At 35.8% G+C, this 24,289-nt stretch overlaps 1 protein-coding gene across 1 annotated transcript; it reads right to left on the bottom strand.

Annotated features, from left to right (window-relative positions):
* Nucleotides 1-691: 691 nt before the first annotated feature.
* LOC140861182 (uncharacterized) lies at nucleotides 692-5,501 on the bottom strand. The gene is made up of 8 exons (XM_073264191.1): nucleotides 4,764-5,501; nucleotides 4,533-4,697; nucleotides 4,329-4,445; nucleotides 2,978-4,266; nucleotides 2,798-2,867; nucleotides 2,477-2,679; nucleotides 1,412-2,004; nucleotides 692-972 (listed from the first exon to the last, which is right to left on the bottom strand). The coding sequence occupies exons 1-8, from the start codon at nucleotides 5,499-5,501 to the stop codon at nucleotides 692-694; spliced, it is 3,456 nt and encodes a 1,151-aa protein (XP_073120292.1).
* Between the last annotated feature and the right edge of the window lie 18,788 nt (nucleotides 5,502-24,289).

Below are 24,289 nucleotides of genomic sequence, written 5' to 3'. Positions count from 1 at the left end.
AAGGCGGTAACACATTCATTCCATTTCCCATTCTCGCTCTTTTATATGCAGGAGACGAACTAGATTCATCGACTCTCTTTTTCGTAGCACTAGACTCTCGACCCATTATAAAAAAATATATATATATATATTTTTCCAACAAAATATCTTGCAACAAATCCCAATCCCAGTAACACACAAGCAATCAATTAACGAGCAAACAAAAAGGGAAGAGATATCACCGATTTGTTATTGGCGGAGGCGCTGTCGGAGATGAAGATAAGCAGCGGCCGCTGGAGTTGAGCAGAAAGGTGACAGCGGCCGAAATATGAAGGTGATGAGCGATGGTTTTGGTGATCACAGACGACACTTCAAGATGGAGAATCGAAACAGCAGGGGTGTCTCGCGGCTGGACGGCTTGAATATAGGGGCATCAGCTATGTAGAGGTGGTCGTAAACAGAGTGCAGCGGGACAACAGCGGCTTCCCTGGTGAAGATGGAGGAGATAATCAGCGATAACACCGGTGATCGTAGACGGCAATAGGAGCCTGGCTTGGAGTGAAATTGAAAAGAAATCAGCAGCTGATGGAGATTGATATATGCGGACGGCGTCGCTGGCAGAGATGAAGGTGATCGGGCGGCTTCGTGAATCGAAAATAGCCTCTCGGTGGTGGTGTTCGTGATCGGAGTGAGAATGGCAGGCTATGGCGAACTATGATGGTGCACGGACGAGAGAGACAGACGAGGGACGGTGGTGATCGATGGTTGATGACACGGAGTTGGGGCCGAGGCGGTAGTAGGCTACGGCTGTGTGATGCCGAAAAGCAGGCGGCAGCTTCGGTGATGATGATGCACTTCGCTGGAGAACAGGGACAGCAGCTGTGGTCTGTGGAGCGGAGTGAATAGAAGTGGTAGTGAACGGTGGTCGGGGCGGCGAAGCTGGGACGGCGCAAGAGAAACGATAAGAAAAGAAAGAAAAGGGAGAAGGCGACCCTGTATATAAAAAAATAATTTTGCGATAATTGATAAACCCTATTTTAATTATTATGAACGTAATTATTAATAAAAAAAACTAAACAAATTATTAACTTTTTTTTTACAACAGAAAATAATTTTTAATAGGGCGTGGGCACGCCCTGTAAAAAATTATTTTCTGAAATTTTTATAGATTTAAAGAAAAAAATTTGATTTTTTGTACAAAAAATGATTTTTCATAGGGCGTGGGCACGCCTTGTAGAAAAATATTTTCTGAAATATATATATATTTTTTTTCAAAAGCAAGCATAAACAATAATAATAATAATGAAAAAAAAAACGTTGGGTTGCCTCCCAAAATCGCAATTTTTTTAGCGTCGTTATGCTCGACGTTACCAATCCCCTCAAGTTGTGGAATAATCAGGATTTGTTAACTCGATCTCCATGTACGACACACTTGCATCTTCACAGAACACCTTCAATCGATGTCCATTCACTTTGAATATTTTTTCAGTATCCAAACTCTTAATTTCTACTGCACCATAAGGGAACACGTGAGTAACAACAAATGGACCAATCCATTGAGAACGAAGCTTACCTGGCATGAATTTCAATCGAGAGTTAAAGAGCAGTACTTTTTGGCCAACAGTAAATTGCTTCCTCAAAATGGAGTTATCATGAAACAACTTCGTTTTCTCTTTATAAATCCTTGAGTTTTCATAAGCCTCCAAACGTAGTTCCTCTAACTCTTGCAGGTGCAGCTTCCTAGTCTCTCCTGCCTCATCCAAGTTCATGTTACAGCGTTTCACCGCCCAATATGCTTTATGCTCAATCTCAACTGGCAGATGACATGCCTTCCCAAACACTAATCTGTAAGGGGACATCCCAATAGGAGTTTTGTATGCGGTTCGGTAAGCCCAAAGTGCATCATCCAGACGAATACTCCAATCTTTCCTTCTTGGATTTACTGTTTTTGCAAGAATCGATTTGATCTCCCTATTGAAAAATTCTGCTTGACCATTCGTTTGCGGATGGTAAGCAGTGGCTACCCTGTGATACACTCCATATTTTTTCAGTAAAGCCTCAACAGTTCTATTGCAAAAATGAGTCCCTTGGTCGCTAATTAGCGCTCTAGGGATTCCAAACCTGCTGAAAATGTTAGACTTGAGGAAACCTACAACAACCTGCGAATCGTTAGTCCTGGTGGGTTTTGCTTCTACCCACTTCGATACATAATCAATCGCCAAAAGTATATAAACATAACCACATGATGAAGGAAACGGACCCATGAAATCTATACCCCAGATATAAAAAATTTTACAAACAAGAATGGGAGTTTGGGGCATTTGATTTCTATGAGATAACGAACCCGTTCTTTGGCACTTTTCACAATTTTTACAAAACAGATAAGTCTTTAAACAGAGTTTCCCAGTACAAACCACTATCCAAAATTTTTATAGCAGTTCTTTTCGGTCCAAAATGACCACCACATGCATAGTTATGACAGAAAATCAAAAATTACTTGTACTCATTTTCAGGCACACATCTCCTAATGACTTGATCAGCACAAAATTTCCATAAATCAGGTTCCTCCCACACATAATACTTTGCCTCACATCGAATCTTATTCTTACGGGATTTACTAAGGGAAGAGGGAAAAATTCCACTAACCAAATAGTTTACTATATCCGCATACCAAGGAACCATACCTTTAACTTGGAATAACTGTTCATCAGGAAACAATTCAGAAATAGGCATGGATTCCTCTTCTTGCACCAATCTGCTCAGGTGATCGGCCACTGGATTCTCGGTTCCCTTTCAATCTTTGATTTCAAAATCAAACTCTTGGAGCAGGAGTATCCATCTTATCAGCCTCGGTTTCGACTCCTTTTTCGCCAATAGATACTTCAGCGCTGCATGATCAGAATACACCAACACTTTAGAACCAAGCAAATATGATATGAATTTATTTAAAGCAAAAACAATTGCCAAAAGCTCCTTTTCAGTAGTTGTGTAGTTGCACTGTGCAGGGTCCAACGTCTTTGATGCATAATATATGACATGACTCTTCTTATCAATCCGTTGGCCTAAAACAGCTCCCACAGCATAGTTACTGGCATCACACATGATTTCAAAAGGCAAGGTCCAGTCAGGAGTCTTGATTATTGGTGCAGTAGTCAACATTTTCTTGAGTTTGTCAAAAGCCTCCTTGCATTTCTCTCCAAACTCGAAAAGCACATCCTTTTGCAATAACTTGGACATTGGCAAAGAAATATTTGAAAAATCCTTAATAAGCCTGCGATAAAAACCTGCATGCCCAAGAAAAGCTCGAACTTCCTTAACGTTAGTGGGGAATTGCAAGTGTGTGATCAAATCTATCTTTGCTTTATCAACCTCTATACTTCTTGAAGAAACAACATGTCCCAACACAATACCTTCATTCACCATGAAATGACAGTTTTCATAATTCAAAACCAAGTTGGTTTCCATACATCTTTTCAAAATCTTGGATAAGTGATCCAGGCAAACCTCAAATGAGTTTCCATAAACAGTGAAATCGTCCATGAATACTTCAATGCAATTCTCAATATATTCAGAAAATATACTTAACATGCACCATTGAAACGTACCTGGGGCATTACAAAGTCCGAATGGCATGCGTCTGTAGGCGAATGTTTCAAAAGGGCACGTGAAAGTTGTTTTCTCCTGATCTTCTTGAGAAATGACTATCTGGTAATAACCTGAAAATCCATCAAGAAAACAAAAATAAGTTTTTCCCGCTAGTCTTTCCAATGTTTGATCAATAAAAGGTAAGGGAAAGTGATCTTTTCTGGTGGCTAAGTTAAGCCTTCGAAAATCAATGACCATTCGCCAGCCATTTTGTACTCTTGTTGGTAACAACTCATCATTTTGATTTCTTACCACCGTAATGCCTGTTTTCTTTGGAACAGCATGGATCGGGCTCACCCATTTGCTATCCGAGATGGGATAGATTATGCCTTCATCTAAGAGCTTGATGATTTCTTTCATTACCACTTCCTTCATTATCGGATTCAGTTTTCTTTGGAACTCTCTTACCGGTTTGGCATCATCCTCCAAAAGAATCCTATGCATGCAAATCGACGGACTTATGCATTTGATATCAGCTAAAGTCCACCCGATTGCAGTTTTGTGCTCCTTGAGTACTGTGACCAACCTCTCTTCCTGATCTTCAGTCAATTTCTTTGAGATGATCACCGGTAAAGTCTCTTCATCACCCAGATATATATATTTCAAATGATCTGGCAAACTCTTCAGCTCCAGTTTGGGTGCCTGCAAAACGAAAGGTAGCAATTTTTATGAGAGAATGGAATTTCAACCCTTGAATTTGTTACCCTCGTTTGAACAATTTCTTGTTCTGAGATTTCATAAGCTTCCGCTAATTCGTCTTCCACATCCAATTTTGCATACAGTTGAAAATTGTCAGTCTCACATTCTTCCTCAAAAACTTCCTGCACAATTGAATCAACAACATCAATAGAGCATATAGAATGATTTTCACTTGGGTACTTCATAGCATCAAAAATATTGAATTTTACAATCTCTCCGTCAAATTCGATGGAGAGGGTACCATCATTGACATCAATCTTTGTCCTAGCTGTCTTCATGAATGGCCTTCCCAACAAAATTGGAGGTGAATTCGAAATGGAATCCTCTTCCATTCGCAAGATATAAAAATCTGCGGGGAATATCAATTCCTTAACCTGCACCAAGACATCTTCAACAACCCCTTCCGGGTAAGCATTAGAACGATCAGCTAGTTAAATCACCACTCTAGTTTCTTTCAAAGGACCCAGATTTAGAGCACAATAAATCGAATATGGCATGACATTTATGGATGCACCTAAATCTAAAATGGCACGCTCAATCTTCAAATTTCCAATAACACAAGGCATAGTAAACATACCTGGATCTTTGCACTTATTTGGTAATGACTTTTTTATCACAGCAGATACATTTTCTTCCACACTCACTTTCTCATCACCTCTCAACCTCCTCTTGTTAGTGCACAAATCCTTCAAAAATTTAGCATACCTTGGGATTTGCTTGATTGCATCTATCAAGGGTATATTGATTTCCACCTTCCTAAACATCTCCAACACTTCATTCTCATAGTCAGTTTTCTTAGATTTTTCCAACCTAGAGGGAAAAGGAGGAACAACCACATTAGATATATCAGATGAATGGGATGTGGGTTTTGCCTTTGTTTGCTCCTCGGATGTGTTTTTAGCCTCCTTTTCCATGTCCTTTCCTTCACTTGTCTTCATAGGGGAGGTAGACTCAATTTCGATCTTCTTTCCACTTCTCAACACCATTGAACTTGCATTTTCTCTTGGATTTACTACCGTTTGTGATGATAGTTTTCCAGAATTTTGAGCCTCCAAGTTGCTGACCGCAGTAGCTAATTGAGTTATCTGATTTCCTAGATTCTGCATGCTGGCCCTAGTTTCCTGTTGAAATTTCTGAGTGTTAGATGCAAGGGCCTTGACAATTTCATCTAGCGACATACCTGAGTCAGATCATTGTGCAGGTGCTGGTTGTTTGTTGTAATTCTGTTGTGGAAATCCTTGTTGTCCTCCTTGGTTCTTGTAGCTAAAATTCGGATGATCTCTCCATCCCGGATTGTAGGTATTGGAATATGGGTCATATCGACGTTGTGGTTGTCCAGGAAAACCGCCAATTGCATTGGCTTGTTGTGTTGGATCTTCTTGTAATGTTGGACACATATCCGTCGGATGTCCAACAACCGAACATATCCCACAAGATTTGACCTGTTGTGTTTGTCCTACAACCAATTTTTCCAAAAGAGATGTTAAAGAATCTAATTTTTGATCAATTGGACTAACACTTACCTCTTTAGCATGTCGTGGAGCGTTGTCTTCCCTTGTTCCAAACTGCTGAGCATTGGCTGCCATGTTGGCAATAAGATCACTTGCTTCTTGAGGTGTTTTGTTCACTAATGCTCCCCCACTTGCAGCATCAACCATGTTCCTATCAAAAACTGAGAGTCCCTCATAAAAATACTGAATTAAAAGCTGTTCAGAAATTTGATGTTGCGGACAGCTCGCACACAGTTTCTTGAATCTCTCCCAGTATTCATACAAAGTCTCTCCCTGTAACTGTCTGATCCCACAAATGTCCTTCCTAATGTTTGCTGCCCTCGAAGCTGGGAAGAAATTTTCCATAAATTGCTGCTTCATTCCATTCCAAGTTGTTATTGTTCCAGATGGCAAAGAGTAGAGCCAATCCTTAGCCTTGTCAGCTAGAGAGAATGGAAAAGCTCGCAGTGAAATTTGGTCCTCTGTAATTCCTTGAGGTTTCATGGCAGTGCAAACAATACGGAACTCCTTTAAATGCTTATGCGGGTCTTCACCTGCAAGACCACGAAAAGTTAGTAACAAGTGAATCAAACCAGATTTTAATTCAAAATTGGCTTCAGTAGTAGGAAATTGAATGCATAATGGCTGTTGAGTAACATTAGGATTAGCCAACTCCCTAAGGGTTCTCTGCGCTGGTTCTGCCATTGTTTCTTCTGTTTCACTTTCTTCAGTTTCAAACTCGGGGTCAGATTCTCTTTCAGATTCGCTCGAGTTCAATTCTGCGTTCAAACAAGGAGATGGAATCGATGCTTGGTTACGTCGTAGCCTCGCCTCTTTTCTCAACCTCTTAGCCGTCTTCTCGATCTCTGGAATATATTCTAATTCACCTGTACGAGAAGAACGAGGCATAAAAAAAAAACAAGAACTCGAAAGAAATCATTATAAAAACCGTTTCTCGGCAACGACACCAAAATTTGATAGGCCTGTCGTCAGCCAACAAACTTAAAATACCTACTCCTTAACAAAAACGAGTGTAGTGGTGAGCAGGGTCGAATCCACAGGGAACGGGTATTTATTTCTTTCAAGTGAATGTAACTAAAAGGGGGGTTTTGTGATTTGCAGTAATAAAATAAAAAATTAAGACTAATGTAATAATTAAATAAATAAGAAGGTGCAAATAATTAAATGAGAAATTCAAATATTTTACCAAACTCTGATTCAAGGAATTTCCGTATTCCAATTATATCACTGATCATCGGCTAACAAATAATTTATTCATGCAATTCTAGCAATTAACCTTAAAATCATAGGGATAGCCACTAAGATTTTTGTGTTCTCCTATTCTAATTGACCAAACCCAGCATCCAGTCAAAACTTATCAATAACCAACTGGGCACGATAGCGTTCCATGTTGATTAAAAATAGCTTTTTGATTTGTGAGAACAGTTAATCCTAAAATCTAACAATCGAGATAGCTGCAATTGTTAAACCTAATTTTGTTAATTTATTTAGATCAAACATGCCATGATACCACAACATACCTAATCTATCGCTACTCAAGTACCAATCATTCATGACAATTACGGATCACTGAATTCTTGGTTAGCAATAGAAAATCATAAATCAAATTAATTTTTCAGATTAATCGACTCACAACTTTCATGAAATAAATCATAAATTCACAAATACTAGAAACAGACAAGAACATCAATTTAAACACATAACCTCACAATGATAATCAAAATATCGGAAAATATCCTTGAATCAGAATTAAAAACTTAGCCAAGCATAGTTGGCTTCATAATTTCTAAAAAAATACAAAACATTAAACCTAGAAATTATGAAGAAGAAAAGAAGAAGAGAATATTCACTGTCTTTTGCCGTGCAGAAAGTGTAGAACGCAGGAACAGAAATCTGTCTTTCCTCCTCAAAACGGTGTAAAACTATAATGAGAGAGAAGATTTTTTTCAAAAAAGTCTAGGAAAAGATAATATTATCTACAAGGTAAATTAGAGATTTTTTATGGAATAAAAAATCTCTACATAATCTCTTTATCCAAAAACTTCAAATCTTCAAAAAGCCATCCATATATTAAATACCATAATTTAGAATTCCTAAAATATGTTATTTGCTTCTCAAATTCTAAAATCTTCTATTCACACCAGACAGTAACATCGTAGTAACTCAGCGCGCCCACGCCTTGCCTCAAGACCTCTTCTAGTTTGCTCAATTTCTCAAACTTTCCTCCAACTACAAAACATGACAAAAACGCACCAATTAACATATGCAACAGATAAAAACCCCGAGAAATATGATACTGAAAATATAAATATTATGAACCTATCAGAATTCAATATTGCGTAAACTTGGGAGAGTGGACATGTGGTTGTAGGAAATGATATTTCAGAGGAATCCCATGCAAGCATGCATTGGCGGCCATTATAACCCAAGGATGGAAAGATTTTCGATATGTGCATAAGAGCATCCGCAATGCTCTTTTGTTATTAACACAATAACACACTCCACATCATCAAAAGTTGTGGACCCCACTATTAATAACACACATATTTTTCACCTACAATTCCATTAACATTAACACTTATTATTTATGGGTCCCACATTCCACTGCATAATATAAAATTATTTTATATTAAATAAATAAATTATATATATTTTTTAAAATATTTAAAATTATATTTATTTATTTAAATAGTAATCTTAGTTTTTAGTTTTAATTATATTAAATTTAAAAAATAATAAAATTATTTAATATTATATCTTTCACCTACAGACTACAGTCATTTTAACATTAACACTCATTATTTTTGAGTCATACTAATCACTCCATCATCTTAAAATTATTTTATATGTTTTCAAATATTAAAATTATTATTTTTTTAAAAAAATAATCTTAATTTTTAACCAAATAATTTTATTAATTTTAAAAAATAATTTTAATATTTTTATTTTTATTAAATATTTAGATTTTTTAAAAAAATTAATTTGGATTTATATAAAAAAATATAGAAAAACTAAAAAAAATAAATGGTATTACCGTTTCCAAAATTAATTTGGATTTAGAGCACATGCACCTTTTGTTGGAGGATGCTACATACAAAGTGTTGAAACATGTCTAGATCGTTCTTCCACACTTGCGAAGCCCATCACACACGAAGGAAGGCATAAATTATGTCAATGTAGAGTCTAAATGGTTGCATATCTGAAGTTGATGAAGCATTGTCATGGGCCTATGAAAAATGAAAAGGTCTTAAGAAATGAAGGAGATGAAATATTCAAGTTTCTTGTTCTTTTTGAATGATAACTATTATGATTTATTTGAATGATTTTTTGAAGTCAAAATGTCATATTTCGTGATTTATTGTATTGAAGGATGTTTCTGCACCTTTTTTGTTAAAAGATGCAAACTTTTGATATGCATGAATAGTGTGTTCCATTGATTGTATGTGTAAATTGAATTTGAATGCAAATTGCCGAAGTGATGGTTTATTAATTTAATTATGTTCTGGACATGTGAATTTATGAATGATATCTCAACTATTTGAAAGTAATGATTCATGTGCAGCAGTATGATGTTCTGGACAATTTCCGTTTCATATTTTGTGGAAGTGTCTATTTATCTGCAACATGATTTGCTTTCTTTAAAGTCGATATTTTGATTCGGTATCCCAGCCCTAGGTTTGATGGGTTTGGTGAGAGAAATTAGTTATATGAATTTTATTATTTTTGTGGGTTTAATGATATGGAATTTTCAAGAATTGATAATATTTTAAATCTAGTTGGAATTTCACACTGATTCCAAATAAGCAACATCTTCAATTTTAAATTACATGTCAACATATATCATGGACACCTAAGCATTTTTCGGCGGTCTACTAGGATTAATAAAAAAAAAGGACCGAAATCAAAAAATATTTCAAATTAGTGTATGAATATTGAAAATTTTGATATAACAGGACTAAAAATGGAAAAAAAAACACAAGTTACAAGACCAAAATTGCATTTCTCCCCTACCATGGGCAACAACGTAGGCAACAGCTAATGTGTCATTCACTAATTGGATGTACAAGATGTCACGTCAGTTGTTGTTCACATAATTACTCATGATAGCTGCTTATGTGATCAAAACTCCATATATGTTATGGAATTTTAAGGCAAACAATAAACAAACATTTTAATTTTTAACTCAGCCCTCGAACAAGATAATACCGACGTTTATATATTATGCATCGAATTTAAGGCAATATAGTGATTAACAAAATTCAAATTTAATTGGCATGGGGTCGTATGATAAATTGGATATATTATTTTTTATGCAGTACAAGATATTTATCAAAATTTTGTTTTTAGGTTGCACATGGATTACTGGATTTGAGACGATCAATTTCCATTGATTTCAAAGTTTTAATGAACAAAATTAAATGGTTTTTCAATAGTTTAACATTGTACTATCAATATTTTGTCACATTTTGTCACCCCACTCTGGTGATATTACATAAACTTCTTCTAATAGTGATGATCGTATAACTTAAAAATGTAAAAATTTTGTCAATATATATTTATTTTAGAATTAAAAAGCAAGCAAGGAAGACAATTCATGTTGAGTTATATTTGTGTATTCATACTTTCCCCTGCAAGCGCTAAGGCCTAAGGAATATAGCCTTCTATGGTTACAAATTATTTTTGGTAGATGCAGATTAATTTTCTTTGAGACGAAATTTAAAACATTACTTAATTTGCAGACTGTGCATGTGACAAATAGGGAACAACTGAAAGGCAAATAATTTTTCCTTTGCAGACGGGGCATGCCCATCCGGAAAACTATACATATTTCTTTAAATAAAATTTGCACAAAAAAACGTGCTAATTACGTAAATTCTTTAAATTAAATATATACCTCAATCAAATCACGAATCCTTGAATTATAACAATTATTCTTGAATTTATATAATATATTACAAATATTTGCTTGTTTCATAATAATATTACGCAAGCTTATATATATATACTTTACATTCATGCACCCTCAAGCGAAAAATACAATTAAATTTGATGCCTAATTTATTGAATAAAATCTCAAATTTCATTATTGATATTTGATTTGAGTTGATTCTACTTACCAAATGACTCAATTCTTGAGTAACTTATGGCCTATATACACAAAACATGCATGCATGAATCAATAATGAAATTTGAGATTTAACAAAATAAAATACGTAGATTGTAATGTTGTTACACACACACACACACACACACACACATATATATATATGTGTGTGTGTCTTTTATTACATTTTTTTTGGATATATAAGGTAAATTTAACAAAAATTTTACTGAAGCACATTTTCAGGAAAAATTGATTAATTATTACGTAAAATTTTACAATAAAATAAATAAAATGTATTGTCATAAAAAAAAAATATTAGATAAATATATTTGTTATCAAATTCGAATTTATGATCAGAGTAAATTTAAAACTAATGATATTGGTACATTGCTATATATATTATATATGAATTATTTAAAATATATATGGACCTTAAAAATTAATTGTAATAAACAAAATGATAAGAATGAACTAAAAATTGATATATTATTATAAATGTGATATTAATTATTATCTATTTTTATTAGTATCAATTGATTCAAATTATGAAAATTTGATTCAAATTATAAAATTTGAAATGTTTTTTAGTGTACATTACATAAATTGTGTATATATAGTAGTAAATGAAAATTATTACCTTTTTTAACCTAATTGTTTTGGCGAGATTTTACTATTAATAGCAACAACTCTATTTTTATATGTGAGTTTTGATCACATGAGCAACCACTATGGACAACTACGTGAGCAACAACTGACGTGTTATGTATGTTATTGAATTTAAGGCAAACAATAAACAAACATTTTAACTCAGCCCTCGTACCGACGTTTATATATTATGCATGTATGGAATTTAAGGCAATATATATAGTGATTATCAAAATTCAAATTTGGCATGGGGTCATACAAATTGGATATACTAATACTATCTTTATTTTTATACAGTACAAGATATTTATCAAAATTTTATTGTTATTAAATAATTTTAGGTACGTTGCACTTGGATTACTGGATTTGAGTCGATCAATTTCCATTGATTTCAAAGTTTTAATGAACAAAATTAAATGGTTTTTCAATATCACTTTATATCAAATTATATAATTTTTCAATAGTTTAACATTGTACTATCAATATATTTTGTCCCATTTTGTCACCCCACTCAGGTGCAATTACATAAACTTCTTATAATAGTGATGTTCCGTATAACTTAATTAAATATGTAAACATTTTGTGATCAATATATATTTATTTTAGAATTTTTCAATAGCCTTCTATTGTTACAAATTATTTTTTGGTAGATACAGATTAATTTCCTTGAATTATAACAATTATTCTTGAATTTATATAATATATTACAAATATTTGCTTGTATCATAATAATATTACGCAAGCATATATATATATATATATACATATACTTGACATTCATGCACCCTCATGCGAAAAATACAATTAAATTTGATGCCTAATTTATTGAATAAAATCTCAAATTTCATTATTGATATTTGATTTGAGTTGATTCTACTTACCAAATGACTCAATTCTTGAGTAACTTATGGCCTATATACACAAAACATGCATGCATGAATCAATAATGAAATTTGAGATTTAACAAAATAAAATACGTAGATTGTAATGTTGTTACACACACACACACACACACACACACACACACATATATATATATATATATATATATATATATATATATGTGTGTGTGTGTGTGTGTGTGTGTCTTTTATTACATTTTTTTGGATATATAAGGTAAATTTAACAAAAATTTTACTGAAGCACATTTTCAGGAAAAATTGATTAATTATTACGTAAAATTTTATAATAAAATAAATAAAATGTATTGTCATAAAAAAAATAATATTAGATAAATATATTTGTTATCAAATTCGAATTTATGATCAGAGTAAATTTAAAACTAATGATATTGGTACATTGCTATATATATTATATATGAATTATTTAAAATATATATGGACCTTAAAAATTAATTGTAATAAACAAAATGATAAGAATGAACTAAAAATTGATATATTATTATAAATGTGATATTAATTATTATCTATTTTTATTAGTATCAATTGATTCAAATTATGAAAATTTGATTCAAATTATAAAATTTGAAATGTTTTTTAGTGTACATTACATAAATTGTGTATATATAGTAGTAAATGAAAATTATTACCTTTTTTAACCTAATTGTTTTGGCGAGATTTTACTATTAATAGCAACAACTCTACTTTATATGTGAGTTTTGATCACATGAGCAACCACTATGAACAACTATTAGATGCACTGTTAGGGCAGTTGTAATGGACCGGGTGCGTCCCTCTGCCTCTGGCCCATCTGACCTCAGCTCTGGGGGCCCGCAACCATACTCATGGCCTTCTCTCCACCTGGAAAGGAGAGTTTTTGCCCTCCCCAAGATTCGAACTTGGACCACCAGACATATATCCAAATTCAACTCAATCATGGTAAGCTGAGGCCAGATGGGCCAGAGGCAGAGGGACGCACCCGGTTCATTACAGCAGTGCTTGTATAGATAGAGTAAAATTTTTCCTTACAGATCTAATTTTTGCACAAACAATAAATTAATAATCCTAATAGTGTGTTTGGATGGATAATAAATGAGATTTGAAATTGGATTTGGAATTAGATTTGGATTTCAAATCAATGGAATTGAAATTGCATTTTGGTGTTTGATAAGAATTTAAAATATAATAATGTGAATCGATAATATAAATTTTTAGATAAATAGTATTTTGTAAAATTTGCAAAGAAGATTTGAAATCTATGAAGAATTTATAAACTTATATAAATATAATTTTTTTTTTACAAAAAGTTATTTTTAAAACTCAAATTCTATGAAATTCCACGAAATCCTATCAATTTATAATAATTTCATTTAGTTAATGAAATTTTATCAAATATAAATCCCGTTTCAAAATCCTATTTTACCAGGCACTAAAATATTATTTGTAATTTCAAATCCCATGAAAACACTTCACCACATACACTGAGTATTACTTCAAAATTCGAAAATAAAATAGAGTCAGTCATAAGTGTCAAATCCATGGAAATTAATAATACATTATATATAGTCTAATTTACTCGTATTAGACTCGAATTAAGATCATCACCGTTTAAGAAGGTGTTTGAGTAATTCATTAAAAAAAACTTATAAGCTCTAATAGTTAGCTTATAAGCTGGTTTAGGAGCTTATAAGCTGTACGACTTAATTTAAATATAAGTTGTTAAAGTGTTTGGATAAACTTATTTTAAAAAAATTAAAAATGTTGATGCGTTTGACATTATAAAAAATTTTTATTGTCAAAATTATATAAAAAAAAAAAAAAAAACAGCTTATAAGATGTCAAACAACTTATTTGACCGCTTATAAGCTGTTTAATCAAATTATTGCCAAACAAATTGAAAGAGCTTATAAGCTTTAAAATAGCTTATAAACTGCTTTGTAGAGCTTATAAGCTCAGCCATACACACTCTAAGTATTTTTATTACATTTAAACTAATTATATTAGTGTAATATAAAACTCAAATTGCAGTAAAATATGTGAATCACTTGGTGGTTTTTGGAATATTTATGTAAAATAACAATGATGTAATTCGATCAAATATATTGTAACGCCCGAAATTATTTAATTTTAATCCGAGAATATTTAATTTGAGAATATTTGGAGTTTTGATTTAAATTCTGATATTCTTAAATTATTTAGGATTGAAATTGAATAAATTGAGAAATTGAGGGCTGAATTGCAATTATTGAAGTATTGAGGGGCTAAAGTGCAAAATATTAAATTTGAGCTGGACACTTGTTGAAAGAATAAGTATTCACGTGTAATACATGAAATTGCATCAGATATCTGTCTTCAGCAAAATAATCGAGAGAAAGAACCGGGGAAACTTCACAATTTTCTTCATCTTCCAATTAACATATCTTGAGTTTCGGTTATCCGATTTTGATTCCGAAAGATGTTCTGGAATCCTTGCAACGAGACCTTCGATTTGATGTAAGTTTTATTTTAGTTCATCGTGATTTGAGAATTCTTAATGAACAGAGATCAGACTTTTGTATGAAAGTGTTGTGCTTGAACTTCTATGTTGTGTTTTGTTGAAGTTGGGTTGAGGAATGATTGTTGTATCAATTTCTTATGATGTTCCAGCCACTACTCGATCTTTATACTTGTTGATATGCTGGGTTTTGATTGATATTCAGCTGATGAAAAGATGTATATGCTTATAGAATTGTTATAGTTGAATTTCGGTTGCCGAACTTATACCGATATGCCGTTGAACTTATGATTTGAAGCGGTTTGCTATTGTATCTTGGACTAAGATGTTACTGGGTTGTAGCTGATGATTGCTTGGTTTCTATGCTGTGATTTCAGTTCATAAACAGGGCACTTCAACTCAATAACGTTGACTTCGAAACCGATAGAAGAAAGCACAAGGTTGGTAGCGTTTTGCCTTGAAGTTTAGGTTGAAAATTGAGCAGATTTTGAGATAGATTTGGTGGTTGTCTTGTACAGATTTTGACAAGCTAGAAGACACCTTGAAACCTCACATTTGAAAGGTAACAATGGACTACTACTTGAATGGGATTATAACTCGAGATGGTTTGTATCGAGTTCCCTAAATCACATACTTATTTGCTTAATTGCTTTTATATGCTCTTCTATGATTTTTTGAATGAGTATTAGATGTTAATGAATGCTTTTATGATGATATATATATTGCATTCATCTTGAAAGACTTATTCTTTGATTTTGAAATGAACGGAAACGTTCGATTAGACGATTTGAGGGATTATATTATATATGTATGGCCTGGGTGGTTGACTTAGCCTAGCGTCTGATTTATATATATAATTGCTTCAAAGTCTAGAGAAGCAAGATAAGTAGCCCCACCTCGATTGGGAGAGTCGGTGGTTAGTTATGATATCTTCTTCTCGGGATCCCAACCGATGAAATGAGAGAATACCTTGTTTTAAAACATGCATTGTATTTATTTATATATCATGAGTTTGATATATGTTTTATATGAATGTTTAGTTGCTTTTACTGGGAAATCTATTTCTCACCGGAGTTATCCGGCTATTGTTGTGTTGTATGTGTCATGGCAATATGCGGGATTGGAACAGGGCAAAAGCGAACATGAAGAACAAGGGAATGAGAGAATAGTGTGATGATCCGAGTATAGATGTTTTCTTGTGCTGTCAATGATAGTGTTGAGTCCAAACACATGAACATGTTATAGCTATTTGTACCAAGACATATTGGCTATGAGTTTGATGTTTTAATATTGTATACAAGACTTGTGATAATATAAATAAGTTCTTAGAATTGGACTTGTTGTTGTATACACTATTCCATGTTGTTATGTGAGCCTATTTGGAGTTGATTTTAAGGATTTATTATGATTCAATTCTATCCACTTATATCATGTTAGAATGCATGTTAGCTTATGATTTGGAATAGGCTTTGTATGAGTTGATAGTAGATGATAAATGCATGGATGAACTCATGTTGACAGCAATTTTATTTCTGCTAGTTTTTTTGGAAATGTGCTCGCTCGATCGGTGAAATGTCACGGATCGAGCGAGGCCTTCTTTTGCAGGATCAGTAGTTGTGGTGATTGTGGCTTGCTCGATCGGTGAAATATCACGGATCGAGCGAGGCCACATTTTGTTCAACCCAAGAGTTTGAGCTGTAGGCTCGCTCGATCGGTAGCTTTTCACCGATCGAGCGAGGTGCTCAATTCTTAAAAAAAAAAAAATTTATTACTTTGTTTAGACATTGATTCTTTGTCTAGTCTTTGTAATGTTTTGATTAATGAGAGATTAGAACTCGGGTCATCGCAACAGGTGGTATCAGAGCGAGAAAATTCTGGACTGAGTTAGATAGTGAGTGGGGTAGATCGAGTCATCTTCCTTGCTTATTTACTTTATCATGCTATGATTATTTACATGATTGAATTACATGTTATAATTGCTAGCATGGTTTACTTTCAAGTATTTTATTACATGATGTTGTATTTATTTTATTTGAAAGTATGATTTATTAAGGGTAAAGATGCATGCTTACTGGAATATCGGAAACGATTAGAGGCATGTGTTTTGATGATTTATGATATGCTACCTGATTATCTGAATTGATTGAAAGCATATCTTGTTGAGTATTTCGATTATCTGTTTTAAAATTTAATCAGAACCGAGTCTTGATCAGATGTAAGATGATCAGAGGAGTACTGAGATAGATTTGATGATTGTGGTATCCTAACCCTTTTGATAATCAGATATGTCTCGAAGACCAGGACGACCTCCTCTTAGACCTCAGGTTCCTACTCCTATGCCAGAGCAGACAGTTCATACTCCTCTGCCAGAACAGACAGTGGTAACACCGATAGTGCCTCAAGCTGCAGTCCCGAGCAATGAACAGGGAAGTATCTCTCGAGATATGACAGATATGACTGCCACTCCGATGGAAACATTATTGAAAAGATTTCAATCATACCATCCGCCTACTCTGAAAGGTACTGAAAATGCAGTTGTTTGTGAAGGATGGCTCGATGATATGGAGATGTTATTTGATTCTCTTGATTATGGTGATGAGCGGAGAGTTCGAATTATTGGGCATCAGTTGCATGAGGTTGCGAAGAGCTGGTGGTTCACGACCAAGAAAGCTTTGGAGCGTAGAGGAACTGTACTAACCTGGAATGTCTTCAAAACGGAGTTTTACCAACGCTTCTTTCCAGTGTCTTACCGCAAAGATAAAGGTGCAAAATTTGCGAACCTGAAGCAGGGTAACTTAAATATTGAAGATTATGTTGCAAAATTCACTACATTGCTACGTTTTGCTCCACATGTTGCTGATAGTGATGAGGCAATGGCTGATCAGTTCATTAATGGACTGACTCCGGAGGTCTTTACGTTGGTGAACACAAGGCGACCGAATAATTTTGCTGATGCTTTGAACAGTGCCAAAGGAGCGGAAGCTGGTTTGATACAACAGCAAGGAGCTTCATATATCGCTCAGCCTCCGAGACAGTCACAAACCTCAGCTCCGATCTCGCAACAACCTCTTCGATTTGAAAGTGGTGGTAGTAGCAGTGGCAAGAAAGGATATTTGCAAGCTCAAGGAAAACAGTTTAAAAAGTCAGGGAGCAGTTCTTCGAGTTCCAGTGGCACGAAACAGAAGACAGGAGTGTTTTGTAACAGTTGTGGTGGAGGTCATCCAACCGATCAGTGCCTAGGTGTATCTGGAAGGTGCCATATATGCCATCAGACTGGCCATTTTGCGAGGGTGTGTCCTCAGAGAGGTTCTGGACAGTCACGAGGTACAGAGTCATCACGATCAGTGGCTCAGCCTGCGAGGCAAGCCTCTTCTGTTCATTCCTTCCAACCACCACATCCACAGCAATAGCCAAGGCCAGGAGGAAATCAGACAGGCAGTCAGCCACAGAGACAGCAGGCTCATGTCTTTGCACTGACGGAGGAACAGGCACAGGGAGCACCAGATGACGTGATTGCAGGTAACTGTTCTCTTTATGGTTATCCCGCATATGTATTGATAGATACAGGTGCATCCCATACGTTTATCTCTGCACGATTTGTTGTTGGAGAACGGTGTTCAGATCAATCAGAATTGATACCCGGTGCAGCGGAAGTTTAAAAATTTTATATGGAACGATTCCATAATGGGTATCAAAACTTTACGATTAAATTGTGCGTGTAAAAATTAAATCACAATTAAATTTTTACCTCCAATCTCGAAACGAGATTATGGACACCAACAGATTACTCTGCTCTTGTTGTATATCCCAGGAACTGATGGACGAACAATTCTTCAATCAGGTCCACGAACGGAAATTTAATCCCTCTGATAGATTGCACTAGAAAATCTATCAGAAGTTTCTACGAAGAGAATTAACGAATTTGATCCGTTAAACCAGACTGCAAATTCAAAATTCACAGGCTGGAATTTTCGAGCAGAGAGGGAGAGGGGGGCGGCCACTTAGAGAGAAAAACAGCTAGGGTTTTCGAAAATTGTGACCTCTGTTGTATAATTTCTGTACTGCAATAACTTATTTATAATGTGGGCTGCTAACAGCTTAGGGCCCATTAGTCATAAGTTCAAGCCTGACAAGCAAAGCCCGCATGCTCAAAAATTAATATAAAATTCATCGTGACTCAGATTGATAAACCAATTTCACCAATGTGCACAGAAACCATTTCTGCATCTTTTAAAGTCAAGATAAATTTTCTGAATCCGAATTCAGTGATTTCCAAAAATGCTCATCCCTATGTCATTTTAGGAAATCTTACTCCTCTACTCTGATATAAGAAGTCCTACTTCTTTGTTCATTAAATTTAACTCTTTAAATTCAACTATCTCAACGGGGATTAAAAATCCATTACTTGTGTGACCCTCAATGGTTCAGGGATACAGCTAGCCGTGGGCTCACAACTCCTTGTGACTCGGAACAACAATTTCCGACTTGCCCATCGAATCATGGTAAGAGCGCCTAGCAACATCGCCCCATGATTCCCTAGGTATCACTGATAGTGCCTGCAAGAACCAATAGATTTTGGTTAGCGTACAGTACGGTCCCTTCATCCATATATCCCGATCGAATCAACAACCACTGGTAAATCGAGAGTCGTTCGAGATTCGATAACTATGCAATGCATCTTGAAGATCAAATAGTGACATCGCATGTGCTACTAAAAAACCATTTCTTAAAACACATCATGTACTCTGGCCAGAGATTCGTCACACTAATATCTCCTCAGATTGCATAGGATATCCACACTCGCAAGTATGTGGTGAATCCTTGACAACAAAGCATCGACTCCTATATGTGTCGTAACTGTACCCAATCCCAACACCTGATGACCCCAATAGAGTCGGTAAACGAGTCAAAGCACAGTACTAGCATATAGAGTCTCAATGATGTTTCAAGTAGTAAGGACTAATGGTGTACAACCAAAACCGCGGACTTCATCCACTCGATAAGTGATAACCACTTGGAAAGTCCGGATAGGGTAGTTCGATCATTCATCGTATGAATATCCATTTGCATGCTTTGAACATCTCTATGTTCCATACCAATGAAACGTGGTACTCGGCATCGCAAATGCTAGTCTCAATCTCGAGCGATCCTTATCCTTATTAACGGACGGCTCAATCGACTAGGAACTGTTTAGAATATACAGTGACTATAAGATGTGTTTCATGATAGTCATCCCCATGTACTACCACATCTTACATACACTATAGTATATTCAAGGTCTTTATCAAAACAACAATAGTATATCACAATATAACAATATGAAGAAAGATAAAGTCATTGCCATTAATAAAAGTGTAAATTATATTAAACAAAAGATTGTTTATACAAAGAGTCATCAAAGCCCTTAGCCACAAGTTGGCTCACCGGGCACCCACTCTTTCAATCTCCCACTTGCCCTAAAGCCAACTAGTCATACTACGTAGACCCATTGCTTCGCGATGTTTGTCAAATAATGGTCCTGGCAAGGGCTTAGTAAGTGGATCAGCGATATTGTCTGCAGAGGCCACTCTCTCGACAGTGATGTCTCCTCTTTCCACGATCTCCCGGATGATGTGGTATTTCCTCAGTACGTGTTTGGATCTTTGATGAGACCTTGGTTTCTTTGCCTGAGCAATGGCACCCGTGTTGTCACAGTACACCGGGACTGGACCAACAACTTCAGGAATGACGCCCAACTCTTGGACGAAATTCCTCATCCAAACGGCCTCTTTAGCAGCAGCTGATGCCGCAATGTATTCTGCCTCAGTGGTGGAATCCGCTGTGGTGTCCTGCTTGGAACTCTTCCAAGAGACAGCACCGCCATTGAGCATGAACACAAATCCAGAGGTTGACTTCGAATCATCCACGTCACTTTGGAAGCTAGAGTCGGTATAGCCTTCCAATTTCAGTTCTCTTCCTCCATATACCATGAACATATTCTTAGTCCTTCGTAAGTACTTAAGAATGTCCTTCACGGCTTTCCAATGCATTTGACCGGGATTAGCTTGATATCTGCTCGTGACACTCAGAGCAAATGCTACATCTGGTCTGGTAGATATCATCCCATACATGATACTACTTATGGCTGACGCATATGGTACATGTGTCATTTTCTCTATCTCTTCATCAGTCTTGGGACACATAGACTTGGATAGAGAAACTCCATGACACATAGGTAGATGTCCTCTCTTGAACCCATCCATTGAAAAACTTTTCAATATGGTTTCGATGTAAGTAGCTTGAGTAAGTCCTATCATTCTCTTAGATCTATCTCTATAGATCTGTATCCCTAGAATATAGGTTGCCTCACCCAAATCCTTCATCGAGAATCTACTTGATAACCATATCTTTGTTGATTGCAACATTCCTACATCATTCCCAATGAGTAGGATGTCATCAACATAAAGTACTAAGAATGTCACAGCATCCTTAACTACTTTCTTGTACACGCACGGTTCCTCCGGGTTCTTGATGAAACCAAAATCCTTTATTGTTTCATCAAATTTCTGGTTCCAACTTCTTGATACTTGTTTGAGACCATAGATTGATCTCTGAAGCTTGCATACCTTATGCTCGCTTCCCATGGATGTGTATCCCTCAGGCTGCGTCATATAGATCTCTTCCTTAATTTTTCCATTAAGAAATGCAGTCTTCACATCCATTTGCCATATCTCATAGTCATACCAAGCAGCTATGGCAATAAGGATTCTTATGGACTTGAACATTGCAACTGGTGAAAAGGTTTCATCATAGTCAACTCCTTGTCTTTGAGTATAACCTTTCGCCACCAATCGCGCCTTGTAGGTCAATACCTTACCATCAGGCCCAAGCTTTCTCTTGTAGATCCATTTACACCCTATTGGAACAATTCCATTGGGAGGATCTACTAAAGACCAAACTTGGTTTGTATGCATCGAATCTATTTCCGATTGCATAGCTTCAAGCCATAAATTTGAATCCGCATCAGAAATTGCTTTCTTGAAGTTTCTTGGATCACATCCAACGTCGGGTTCATCTTGATCCCCTTCAAGAAGAAGACCATATCGAATAGGAGGTCTAGAAGTCCTCTCGGATCTTCTAAGTATAGGCGTGTCCTCTGAAGATTCTTGAGGTATGGGATCATTATTTTGTATTTCGGGTTCTTCTCGAATTTCTTCGAGTTCCATCATCTCGCCTTTCTTATCCAATAAGAACTCCTTCTCCAAGAAGGTGGCATTCCTTGAAACAAACACCTTTGTTTCAGCAGGATGATAGAAATAATATCCGATTGAATTCTTCGGATACCCTACAAAATAACATAAGGTGGATCGACTATCCAACTTATCTCCCACTGTCTGCTTCACGTAAGCTGGACATCCCCAAATCCTCAAGTACGAATACTTAGGAGCTTTGCCATTCCATAACTCGTATGGTGTTTTGTCCACTGCTTTGGTGTGGACGTTGTTCAACAACAACACCGCCGTTTCAAGCGCGTAGCCCCAAAACGAAGGTGGAAGCTCAGTGAAGCTCATCATGGATCGAACCATGTCCAACAAAGTTCGATTACGACGCTTCGATACACCATTTAGCTGAGGTGTCATAGGAGGAGTCCACTGAGAGAGAATCACATTCTCTTTCAGATAGTCCAAAAACTCGGTACTTAAGTATTCTCCACCTCGATCCGATCGAAGTGCTTTAATACTGTTACCTAGCTTGTTTTCTACTTCAGCCTTGAATTCTTTGAACTTTTCAAATGCTTCAGACTTATATTTCATTAAATATAAATACCCATACCTTGAATAATCATCAGTAAAGGTAATGAAGTAGGTGTGGCCAAATTGAGTACCAATTCTAAATGGACCACAAACATCTGTATGGATCAAATCCAACAGATTTTGACTACGCTCAGGTTTCCCCTTAAAAGGAGATTTAGTCATTTTTTCTTTCAGGCAGGACTCACAAGTAGGTAGAGAGTTAATATCAGACATATCAAACATGCCCTCTCCCACTAGCTTGTTCATCCTCCTTGAGGAAATATGACCTAGCCTAGCATGCCAAAGGTTTGCCGGGTTTTAACTATCGATTTTCCTTTTGTTTGTTGTTACCGGTTTATCGACATAATTTATTGGAACGTCTTTTAATTTTAAGTTATATAGATCGTTTTCAAGTTGTCCATTTCCAATCAAACATTCATTCTTGTAAATATTGTAAATCCCATTCACAAAATTGCAAGAAAAACCATCTCTATCAAGCATAGAAACAGAAATAATGTTTTTAATCAAATCTGGAACAAATAAAACATCTCTCAAAAGTAACTTAAAATCGTTCTGCAAAATTAAATAAACGTCTCCCACAGCTTTGGCTTCAACTCTAGAACCATTTCCGAGCCTCAGCTGGGTCTCACCCATTCTAAGCTTGCGACTTCTTGTCATCACCTGCAAATCATTGCAAATGTGAGATCCACATCCGGTATCCAATACCCAAGAAGTAGTATTAAGTGAAACATTTATTTCAATATAGAACATACCCTTCGCAGTTCGCAACTGCTCTAGATATTCCTTGCAGTTACGTTTCCAATGACCGGGTTTCTTGCAGTGATGGCAAACATCCTTGGACTTTTCCATGTTTGAAGCCTTTGTCTTGTTCTTCTTCTCGGGTCCGGTTTTCTTGGGTGGGGCAGAACGTTTCTTACCCTTTGTGCTTGGCCCCTTCTTAGCAGAGGAAGAGGAGCCCACCAAGAGAACCGGTTTATCCTTCTTTAAAGTGGCTTCATATGTTACAAGAATATTGACCATCTCTTCAAGGGAGGCCTCTATCTTGTTCATATTGAAATTTACCACAAATCCGTCAAACGAAGAAGGAAGAGAGAGAAGTAATAAGTCCACGTTGAGTTCATGCTCCAACACCAAATCAAGCATTACCAACTTCTGTATGAGCCAAATCACTCGTACCCCATGATCACGGACCGAAGTTCCTTCACGCATGCGACACGTCATTAGCTCTTTTACAGTAGCGAACCTTTCAGCTCTAGATTGAGCCCCAAAAAGTTTCTTGAGTTGTACGTGAATGTCAGCAGCATTCACGGTGTCCTCAAATCGCCTCTGGAGTTCATCAGACATTGAGGCTTGCATATAGCATTTAGCCTTGATATCATGGTCCCACCATGTATCAAGTTTGGCCAACTCTTCTGGACTTATGTCAGCTGGTGCTTCCTTCGGGGGAGATTTTTCTAACACGTAGAGCATCTTCTCCGAGGTCAAGACAATCTTCAACTTACGGAACCATTCCGTATAGT

This window comes from Henckelia pumila, chromosome 4, assembly GCF_033568475.1.
Source record: "Henckelia pumila isolate YLH828 chromosome 4, ASM3356847v2, whole genome shotgun sequence".
NCBI lineage: Eukaryota > Viridiplantae > Streptophyta > Magnoliopsida > Lamiales > Gesneriaceae > Henckelia > Henckelia pumila.
The sequence above is the reverse complement of the archived record's forward strand: the minus strand, read 5'-3'. Positions and strand labels throughout refer to the sequence as shown.